We start from the raw sequence: 11,358 nt of genomic DNA, 5'->3' as shown, positions 1-11,358 counted from the left end.
TCCTGTGTCATGTTTCTATTCAAAATCTATAAATGTTTAATATGTCATCTGTTGTTAGAGGAGAAGGTTGACAACACTTTTTAGTGTTGAGAAATGAGTTGAAACAAGAGCTCTGCATTTACATTTGACCGTTCTTTGACCTGCTCTTTATCCTTACTAAAATACTCCTATAGGACCGATAACCTAGGACCTATTGTAAATACGCAGAATCTGATACAATTTTTCCCAGTTTTAGGCCAGAGGGAACACATGTAATAAACCCTGTAATCCCTGTTAGTCTTACCATTATATATAATCCTCTCCTCTCCTCTCCTCTCTCTTTTGCTGGGTTGCAGGAGATGCTCTTGCGTCATCACACTGCACCCACCCACCTAAATCACATCTAAGAATCCCAGAGTGGGTGCGATGAATGTAGTCCTACAATCCAAACCTTTTGATATTGCGGCATAGTTCAAAGGAGGTCAGCTGCTTTGTAATCCCATCTATCAGAATGTAATGATTTTAATGGTCTTACACACTGTGTGTCTCACAATTTAAAAATATACTCTACCCTGCTCACACCAAGCTTGTCATAAACCCAGAACTTGAACTACAGGTCACAGGCATGAGATTAATTTTCCCAAAAGCACTGTGAGTGCATTAATGTCGCGCTGATGCATCACAGAGTGATCAGATGGCCGTGGCTCAGATTTCTCCAGAAACAACTTTTCATGACTTGATATGGCTTTCTTGGCTCTGGCAAAGCTTTAATGGTCTGTTACACATCAGGAAAGGTTTTTGTACCTAAAATCAGTGCTGGTCTGATCATTCTGCCACAAAATTATGTACTTTGCGCTAAGTGCATATTAGGGCTGCAACTAACAATTATCGTTGTCGAGTAATCTGATGATTTTCTTGATTAATCATCTTGCCAGAAAATAGTGAAAATGGCCGATTATAAAATAGCTGTTTTTACCTGATCAACAGTCACAAAGCCAGATATTTTTGGTCTACTATCATAGTGTAAAGGACAGAGAAAATCATCAAATCACCACATTTGAGAGGCTGAAACAAGAAAATGTTTAATTGATTATTAAAGTAGCTACAGAATCAGTTTTCTGTCAATAAACTATTGATTGACCCATCATTTCACTCTAGTGTAGAATGTTACTGTAAGTACTGACACCTATGCATCCATACATCACACAAGGCAGGGTCTACATTTTTATTTCCCGTAATCGAAGAGTGATATTAGCTCTGAAGGGAAAAGTCCATTAAAAAAAAAAATCAATCAACAGATGGTAAATGACATATACTGTATTGTCCTGTGACTGCAACTGGGTGGGCATTGTGGGTGCCATTTAGCACATACTGAAAATGTATTTATTGTAGGCTATTTGTCAACAACTCTAACTCCACAACTATCCATGATTGCAGTAAAGTAAGTTGTAATTATAAAAATATGTCTATTTGTAGACAGTTTTTCACGATTGCTAAAACACTAAACCTCATAGCCCAGTGGCCTAAATCCATTTGTCACTCTTTTAGCAAAACCTTAAATAAGTTCAGGAAGTTATGACACTTTTTGCAAATCTCATCCACTCTTTTTGTTTAATTCTAAAGACATTCTCACTGTGATGCACTTGTGTTGCAAAAGGGTAAATACATGTGGCAAAAGTTAAACGCAGCTGTCATCTTTTACACACAACAGCTTATAATTCTGCACACTTCTTTCTGATCAAACCAATGTCTGGTTAAGTCCCTGGCCAGCATAGTGACGTGATGTCACCCATTGAACAAGCTGGGATATCTTGTCTCATCGATCATCGTTCTCTATATTCTGTATTTTGGGCTTGCAGTACTGTATTTCTATGCAAGTGCTATACAGATATTCAACACTGTATTACCTGCAGTACTTACAGTATACTATATATTTACTGCACTAAGTTGTGATTACAATATTTTTTAAAATTGGAAAATGTGTTTCCTATGCAAAAAACCCAAAACATTTTCTGTAACTACATCTCTGGATGCTGTGTTCTCAATATTTTGAGTGTCTAAAGAATGCTCTGTAGTGTTTTACATATTGACTGGCTTTGTTTATGTTTTGAAAGCATTGTTTGTTTTTGAGCACAGATCACATGGTTTTGAGGCGATTGTTTGATTTTGCCTGAAAAGTCAGGGGCTTTGTAAATGTAGTTTAAAGATTAGGTTTTGTGTTTTAAGTTTCAAGAAAATGAAGGAAGGTTTCAAGAAATGTGTCTTAGCAATTGTGAAAAACTGTAATTAATATATTGTATTTATTTTAGTTACTATTTTATGATCTTCATTATAAATATTTATTGGATTCATCAATTACATTGTTATTATAATTATATTTATTGACAAAGTATTTATTTATTTATAATTACTGATTTTTCGTCCTCCATCACAACTGAGAAAATGATGTGGCTGTAAAGTAAAAAGTAAGTGAACATTACTTTTTTTTTTTGTCACACTAAACTGAAGCCAGTATGTCCTCATGAGTCGTATCAGTTTCTGCATGTCATTACATGATTGATAACACTTAAAGGATTTGTTTGTGTGTAATGAGATATCATTTAATATTATTGCAGCTGTGTTATACTGTGTAATCAACCAGCTTACAACTACATCATAGTATGTTTTAAATCATTGTTTAATTTTTTATGTACTGCTTATTAATACTTTCCCCTCAAGTTGTTATTCACGATTTCATGCACCCTGCTGAGTGTCAGACCACTTTTCCAGAAGACATTTGTATGCCACAGGTGCCACCTCTAAATTGTCACGCTGCATCTCACATCCTGGTGTGTCCATGCTCAGCCAGCTCGGCCCGCCACTCTGACTGACCTTATGATGCCTTGGGCTTGATGTGTTGCCATGACAACGAGCTAAATAGCTGTCCATCTTGCAAAGTATGGAGGTCTCACTGGGGCTTCTTCCTGAAAGTTGTTTTCCTCCTTCCTCTTTTAATATCTGACAGTCTTTATCTTTGTATCTAAGTAAGTGAATTTGTGTCTGGGATTTGTTTGATACATGAGAGCAGTTAGTGGGGAGCTTTCCTGCAACTCTTTCTATCATGCGGTCTTCTTTCCCGAGCAACCCTCTACATTATGTGGTATGCCTATTATGAGTGTGTGTGTGCTAAATTTAACACATCTTTTCTTAATGTTGATGATGTAACAAGCTGTCTCCTCAGAAACTAAAAGCACTGTAGGCCTGTCTGGGAAATGGTAGGGTATGATGAGCTAATACAGAAAAGAAAAAGTTTGTTGCTCTCCCTTGATGTTTTTCTAATCTCTCTTTCTCAGTCTGTTGTTGTTTCTGTCAAACACACACATACACATACATACACACAGGGGACAGTCTGGGAGTCAGAAATAGAGAGATGGGGTGGAGTAAGGGGGATTGACTGAGAACATCTCATATCATAAATGTAATACCAGCCTCCATTTTAGAAAAAAGATTGCCCATCTCCTTTTGCTTTCGACTTTGAGATGGATTTGATGGATAGGCAGCGGGGGTTCGTTCGATACCCATTTGCTTCAAGATCTCAAACACACCGTGTACTGATAACCTGATTGCATCCCCATCATAATCAGTGTGGCCTGTCAAAGCAAATTGATAAGTTGCTCACTGCTTTGTTTGCTCAACAACACAGTGACTGTGATTAATCCCTTATGATCTATATGAAGATGCATGGGTCCCAAGTGGAACTGTCACAATAGGCCCTGGCCTCTTCTTGGCTCATTACTTTTTTATTTACCACACACAAAAAAAGGACTCATATTTCTTAATGACAAACTTTGCTTTTTTTTATTGTTTCAGTGCTACAAAGCTCGTGACGTAGGACAGAAACCCCGCGTGTCTCATGATAAAATGCATGGAAATCAGCACAAGATACGACTTGCATGTCAATATAACGATGGCTGCCGTCGCATATAGGCTATATACTGTAGCTACAACACTGAATAAACATGAGCTTGTACATTAAGAGCAAAAGTTTCTGCCTTGTCTCATTTCATCTGCAGCCAGATTTTCTTTTTACACGGTCCTCTAACACACCGAAAAGAGACTGTCCCTGAAAAAAAAAAGTCTGTATGTTGTTTTTTGCTGTTCCATACAGTCAGTGAACATTTTCTGCTGCACGTTTAATGACTCCACGTTTAAGTAAAATGTCTTCACTGAGCGTGGCTAGGGCCTGTGGAATTTGCATCTTATGATCTTCTTGAAAGCACTTTGGAAGTCTTTGTTGAAATAGGCATATATGATGGGGTTGAGGAGAGAGTTGGAGTAGCCAAGCCAGTTTATGACTGCGCCCAGCAAGTCGGGCATGTAGCAGCTCTCTGCACAGAAAGGCAGCACCAGCGCGACGATGAAAAAGGGCAGCCAGCAGAAGATGAAAGTTCCCATGATGATGCCCAGTGTTTTCACCGTTTTGCGTTCCCTGGCCAGCGCGATCTTTCTCTTCGCCCCCGAATTCTTTTCATTCATATTTTCGTAGCCATGCGAGGACGACTGAGGGGTGTTGGGCAAAGGCAAGTGCGTCTTTGAGTTGCTGATAACTTCTATGATCTCAAGTGACTCACCCTCTTCTCCGTGCTTCACCGCGCCGTTTACGCACGGAGAGCTTGGTTTAGACTCGTCGCAGCGCTTCCACTCTTTGCCCCCGGCCTCCCCGTTGTTTTTTTTGTGGAAGATGGCCGGAGACACAGTCAAGCACTTGTCTGACACTTTTGATGTCTCGGTTTTCTTGACTGTCTTTCGAATCCGAAACCGAGCAGCCTTGAATATTCGTCCGTACAGGACCAACATGAGAATAAGGGGGATGTAAAAAGCCCCAAATGTGGAGTAAATGGTGTAGCCCGGGTCCTGGCTGATGATGCAGGCGTCGGGATTCGCCCTGTCTTCCGCGCTTCTCCAGCCTAACATAGGCGGAATAGAGATGGAGAAGCCAATTAGCCAAGTCACACTAATCAAGATCGCAGCTCGCCTTGGTGTCCGTTTATTTACATAGTCAATGGGGTCTGTTATGGCCCAGTACCTGTCCAAGGCAATTGCGCACAGATGCAGGATGGATGATGTGCAACACAGTACATCCAAAGAGATGAATATATCACAGATCTCCTGTCCCAGTGTCCACTTATTCAAAACCTGGTAGAGGGCCGCCATTGGCAAGACCAGCACCGATACCATGAGGTCTGTCACGGCCAGTGATCCGATCAGATAGTTAGCTACATTCTGGAGAGATCTCTCCAGGGCGATGGCTGCCACGACGCACGCATTGCCAAATATGGAGCAGAGGATGAGGGCCCCCAGGAGCAGAGATGTGATTATCTGGTAACTCAGATTCAGATCTGGTAGAGACCCAGACCCTGTGCCATTGGCACCCTCACCCCAGTCGGCAACCACGTCCATCCCGTCAGGGTAACCATTGGTCGCGTTGCTGTCATTGCTGCTGCTTGTTGTTATAAAATCCATAATGCCACCACACTCAGAGCGCAGCTTTCCCAGAGCAGCGGGGGACACGCAGCTGGACAGATAAGCAGGGCACAGTCAGCCCCTCAGACTGCTGCTGCTGTGCGTTTTACCGGGGTCCATCGGAGTTGCCGCGTTCGTGCCGTCGCTGTCAGGACGCATGACGCAGACGTGTTTATGAGTGTGTGTGAGGGTTTTGTGTGTGTCGTAGCCCGTAAGTGTTGACAGGCGGCTGCGCTCCCTGGTAGTGCGAATCATCTGAGCTTGGTGACGCCTTGAATTCATTTATACCAGCAGCTTCGGGTACGTCAGACCGTGTGGAGGTCGCCCTGGAGTTTTATGCCTCTGCTCTCCTTGCTGCTCAGTTTTTCACTGCAGACAGCCGATGAGCGCGCAGAGCTCTCCTTTCCTTTTCTCTCTCCTTTATTTTACTCTTTGGACTCGCTGAATATCACATTTGTGTGTGTGTGTGTGTGTGTGTGTTTGTACGTTTACATCTCAAAGGGTAGGTGTCAGTCAGGACTAACACTTAATAATATTTTACAAAAATATCAAGACAGAAAAGTCAAATCTGTTGGCAGGCTACTCGAGGTATATTAAGCAAGAAAATATCTTAATCTTTAATCACTTCTAATGAACTTTTAGAGAAACTTCAGACAGAGTGTTACGGTCGGGGATTCAGAGAAACATGCCCTGCGTTGAGAGCGAGAGGTAGTTTCAGAACCAGGGACAGCGCCACGACAGTCCAGAGAGGAGAGCTGCTTCCATCTGCTGACCATAATGGGTACTGCATCAAACCATGAACTATCAGTACTCTGAGTTTATTGTAAAGTATAATACTGTAGGGAGTACGGGGAAACAGGGAGAGGGAGAAAGAGAGGACGGTGTAAAATAACAGTTGCCTTTGCCTCATGTTGGACTATGTTTGAGCCAACTAATAATGTCAACAGTGAGTCAGAAAGCAACCTGGAATATAAACAGTTGGTGAGGGGAAATAAAAGCTCCCTTGCAGGGTGGGGGGAGGGAGGGATGTGGGATTTCTGTTATCGTAGGTTGGTGTGCTGATAGTGGTATAGGTTTGTTTTAACAGAAGACAGAAGTTTAAAGATTTTTCCAGATGTGCTATGTTGGCTACAAGCTGCACAGTAAAATAGTACATGGCTCACAGGCAGTGTGGTACTTTAGTCTGGCTTGTCAGTAACAAAGAAAGTTATGTTCCTTTTAACCCTTATCATATAAATCAAGTGTAGCCGCATTCTGCAATAACTCTTAGGATGACTGGCTAATTCCCAGATAAAGATCAATGAAATAATCAATCAGAGACAAAATAGTGACAATCTTCAGGTCATTGAGAGAGAGGAATCATTTGAGTTCTCTGATTTTGTAGCTGTAAAAAGCAACCTTTCATATCCATGTTAAGTTCCTTTTCAAATTTTAAACCTAGATTGACCCCAAGATTTCTGTTATGGGCATGAAGGTTAGGGACCAAGGGTCCTAGGTGATTAGCTAGGCCCCCAGTGGAGTTAGTGGGGCCAAATGAGACTGAAGACACATCCTGGAGGCAATCAGGGAGGGAACTAACTGTGTTATTTTCATTAGGTTCTAATGGGGTGAATAGCTGAGTGTCATCTATGTAGCATTGATATGTGATATTTTATTATTGAAAGATCAAGCCTAAAGAGAGCATGTATAACAGGACTAACACGGGTCCTAAAATACAGCCTTGATGTATTCCACAGGTGATGGGTGCAGACCAGGCTAGAACCATCAATATTCACGTATTAACATTTATATTTTTATTATATCATATATTTATATTATAATGTTAAATTTCAAGCCATTTAGAGGTTGAGCTGAAGAGAGAGAAGGGGGGGTGGAGCGACAGGGAGGGGAAGGTGGGGCTGGGATGGAAAAAAGGCGGATGGGGAAGAAAGACAGAGGGGGAGAGAAAGGTGAAGAGGGTGGGTAGTGATTAGGATCAGGAGAAAGAGAAATGGGGATAAGTTATTATTGAGCCAACTGCTGGTCCTTTACTTGTCAAAGCAGCTGCAGCATTACAGCCACATCAAAAAAGGAGGCTTCTTGGGCTGATTCTCTGTTGAAGCCTTCTTCTTGTACACCTCCTCCTTTTTGAGCTTCTCGCCGTTTTTGGTGCTGTCATAAAAAACATTAGCACAAAAAAAAATAAATGCGGAAAGTTTGAGATTCTGATGCTTTCAGATTAATTAGATAATGACAGGGATGAAAGAAAAAAGCAGATACATTCTAAATCAATGAAACATCTCGGATTAGGGATTAAATATTACCAAGAAGAAGTCCAGCTGCCTTTGACTTTTGGCAAAGACATTTCATCATGAATCCTTCATAGCTGTTGGTTTGATCCACCTGACAGAAATTCAGATCTGTTTCAATCTGTTCTTGTGTACTTTTAAAGTGACACGAGAACTGATTAGAATTTCCATGTGAATCTATCCTTATCTTTGAGAACATGTTGCTCTTCTTTGCTTTGGGCTCTGCAACAACAACGTGCTCAGAGTGAGGCTGAGATTGGTCCACAGAGCTCTGGCTGAAAGTGCCTTTATCGTCATCAGAGTCAATGGACTGTTGACTTAAAGAACTGCTCATCTCTTTCTGGAGCTCATCATTTGTAGCTTCACCCCTGGGTGGGTCCTTGAGGACTTTTGACCAAGTGACCTGATGTTCTGGTGGAATAAAGCTGGTAGAAGGCAGAGACGGAAGAACATTTCTGATGCCTTCTGATGTCTTGTCTTTGTCCTCAAGGTAGTCCACCAACTGTAGCTGAGGGGACCTAAGGTGTCCTCCCACAACAGCACCGGAGGAGGTGGTGGAGGGCATCTCTTTGGTGCTCCTAGATGTTAAGTCGGTGCTGGCTGACCTGACGGCCTCATCCAAATGTTCGAGTGGAGCTGCCTGAATCTTTTTCCTCTGCCATCCACTGGAACACTTCTTCCACAGCAATTTCTTCCTCTTGCCTTTACATCCTCCTGTTGGTGTCTCTTCTTTACTGTCACGATCTAAACCTTTGTCCGTCTGAATTCTCCTCCTCATTGCAGTGCCTCGTCCTGTGAGGAAGGATTTCATGGTTGTGATGGCTGCCTCCAAAGACTTCTTGGTTGTCCTGTCCTTTGACACCACGCAGCTGACAGCAGCAGTGACACTGGAGGATCCTCCATCCAGAGAGGCTTGTAAGGCCACTGAAAGGACAGAGTTGGCCTCATAAATGACCTCTCCTGCTACGGCCTCTATGAATTTTGGGGAAATCTTTCCAAGGGTGTCTGCACCAATGGCATTACAGAAAGCCTGGCTCAAGTAACTTTCCAAATTTCTCTACATGTTGTGCTCAGTGATGCGTAAGTACTCTGTGAAAGGTGCTGAGGAGGACAGGGTGCCAGATGGGGAGCCTTCACCCTGATGGATGGCCTGAAAGACATTCTTAGCATGTCAGTCAGCTGCTTCAGCTGCTTCTTCACATCCTGATTGTAAACACCTGTGCTTACTTCCCCCCATTGCCTAAAAAAGTAAAGAAAGGCTGAACACAGAAATAATACACAAACAATTATGCCGAAGTGGAGATGGGACACATTTCCCAGTCTTCCCTTTTGTGATATTCTGTTCTTTTTCAACCAACCCAACAGGGCTGGAACTCAGGTCTGATTGGGGAGCAGCATTGCTGTCCTTAATAGCCTCAGTGAACTTGTGTCTTCACAACCTCAGAGGCATCCAGTGTCTTGACAGCCTCAGTGAACTGCAGTGTCTACATCCACAGTGGACTGCTGTGTCTTGACAGCCCAGAAGCCTCCAATATTTTGACAGCCTTAGTGGACTGCAGTGTCTAGGTCTCCATTGTCTTGACATCCTCAATGGACAACAGTGTCTTTAAAGCGTCAGTGGACTCCATTGTCTTTACAATGGACTCTCTTTAAGTCTCCAGTGTAATGACAGCCTCTGTGGATTGCAGTATCTTGACAGCTTCAACGGCCTCTGGTGTCTTGGCCTCTAATGTCTTGACATCCTCAGTGGACTGCAGTGTCCTCACAGCCTCGGAGGCCTCCAGTGTCTCGACACCCTCATTTGACTGCAGTGATTTGACAGCGTCAGCGAACTGCAGTATCTTTACAGCCTCATCAGTTATGTGGTCAACAAGCATTTTGCCTGCCTTAGTGATGGCTGTCAGTGGAGGAAGAATAGGCACAGGAGGCAGGTCTCGCACTCCTCTCAGACCTGGTGCAAAGTCTGCATAGTGAGCCTGTCTCAGTGGTCTGGACTTTCTCTTTTTCTCCACAATCATCTGCTTCTGTCACCACCTCTGGATTGAAGAAGCTTGGACATACTTTCGTAATCTCCTCATTGATATTCTGATCAAACAATGTGATCATCTCTGAGGTGTCTGAGTCAGGGAAGGAACACCAAGAAGAGGAACAGGTTGATATGCTCTCCTTTCTGGTGGTTGAATGGGTGCAAGGGCAAGTTACCTCTTTGCCATCTAAAATGTCATAACAATTTTTCAGCTCATCGAGATCCACAACAGCGTGATCAATCATTTCTGACACAGGTATGTTGATAATCTCAGCCGGAGGAGAGTATGTATTGTATAAAAATTTTATTATGTTCTATATTACACTTTATCAAGATTAATTGTTGTGATTTTCCTTTTTGTATTTCTTTATTATTTTCCATAATTTCCTTTTTATTCTGCTTGTGTATGCATTGACATAATGTTTGTGGGTTCATGCGTTTTATTTGCATGGATGTATTTATGTAAGTGCATTGAGTTTACTTTCAATGAAATTTGCTGTGTAACTAAATTGTAAGAAGCTGGATATTTTAAAATAATTTACTCCAATAAAAAGGATTAATTTTAGGGGGGAAAGTACAGATGAATTATGAATGTTGAAAATGAAAATGGCCTATTTCAGTTACTTATTAAAAGTAAAGTAACTTATTATATTCAATTACTTTTTCTAAATTTCTAATGAATGTTTTCAGTCGTTAACCATTTTCAAAAGACAGCTGGAGAATCAGAATGGCATCAAGCGTTACTAAACGGCTGTGCACATGACAAACATGCAAAGCAACAAGATAAATATTATTTAACATATAGCTTTTTACAGAAAATAGGCAGATTTAACCCCCATTTGTAATTAAATTATGTAACTAAATTACATGTAACTAGTTACTCCCCAACACTGATTACCGGACCAGATAATAAGCTAATAGTGCAGGGTCTGGTTTAGATGATACTGCACGTTAGTGGTACAAACTTCCATAGTAACATGTAAGTAATTACCAAAAACCAACACAACACACTATTATGTGTAGCTTTTGGGGCCCTTAGGAATCTGGGACCCCTGGGCAGTGGCCTGCTTTAACCAGCTGGTAATCCAGCCTTGGCTGTCTGTAGTGGACAGAGACACCAAAATCAGGTCATCACAAGTCATGCATTATCTACACATAGCAACCAACCACTGATCACAGATGTAATGTCACACCCCATCATTTAGTGGGCACACCATGTAACAGCATCTCATGGTCTGATTTTTGAATGCCATTCCACCTATTTCATCCACACGTTTCCTGTCTCTCTTGTCATGTAATAACTTCCATAACGAGGGTACTAAATTATTACAATCTTGATTAATAAAGACTGTGGGGCAAGAGATAAAATATTTATGATTCAATAAAGGTAAGAAGTAGAAATAACAGGTTAAAATTACTTTTAAAAATTAGACTTTATTGGAACAATTTTACAAACAATACCAAAGGTAATTACTTAATAGTCACACTGTACAAATGGTGTTTTTCCAGTCACATCTCCTGGGACATTCAAAGGCATGAACTTTAGTCCTTAGCAAGGACCAA

The 11,358-nt window shown here is 41.7% G+C and overlaps 1 protein-coding gene across 1 annotated transcript; it reads right to left on the bottom strand.

The window, feature by feature from the left end:
* Nucleotides 1–3,804: 3,804 nt before the first annotated feature.
* htr1aa (5-hydroxytryptamine (serotonin) receptor 1A a) lies at nt 3,805–5,738 on the bottom strand. Its single transcript, XM_038704179.1, has one exon. It carries the CDS (start codon nt 5,479–5,481, stop codon nt 4,195–4,197), a length of 1,287 nt encoding a protein of 428 aa, XP_038560107.1. The 5' UTR covers nt 5,482–5,738; the 3' UTR covers nt 3,805–4,194.
* Nucleotides 5,739–11,358: the final 5,620 nt, after the last annotated feature.

This window comes from Micropterus salmoides, unplaced genomic scaffold, assembly GCF_014851395.1.
Source record: "Micropterus salmoides isolate LMB-PRFRI ecotype aquatic unplaced genomic scaffold, ASM1485139v1 Ms_hic_scaffold_7, whole genome shotgun sequence".
Classification (NCBI taxonomy): domain Eukaryota; kingdom Metazoa; phylum Chordata; class Actinopteri; order Centrarchiformes; family Centrarchidae; genus Micropterus; species Micropterus salmoides.
The sequence above is the reverse complement of the archived record's forward strand: the minus strand, read 5'-3'. Positions and strand labels throughout refer to the sequence as shown.

Excerpts from the sequence above, each read along its gene's own strand:
- htr1aa (XM_038704179.1), bottom strand. The coding sequence starts at position 5,481 with ATGGATTTTATAACAACAAGCAGCAGCAATGACAGCAACGCGACCAAT.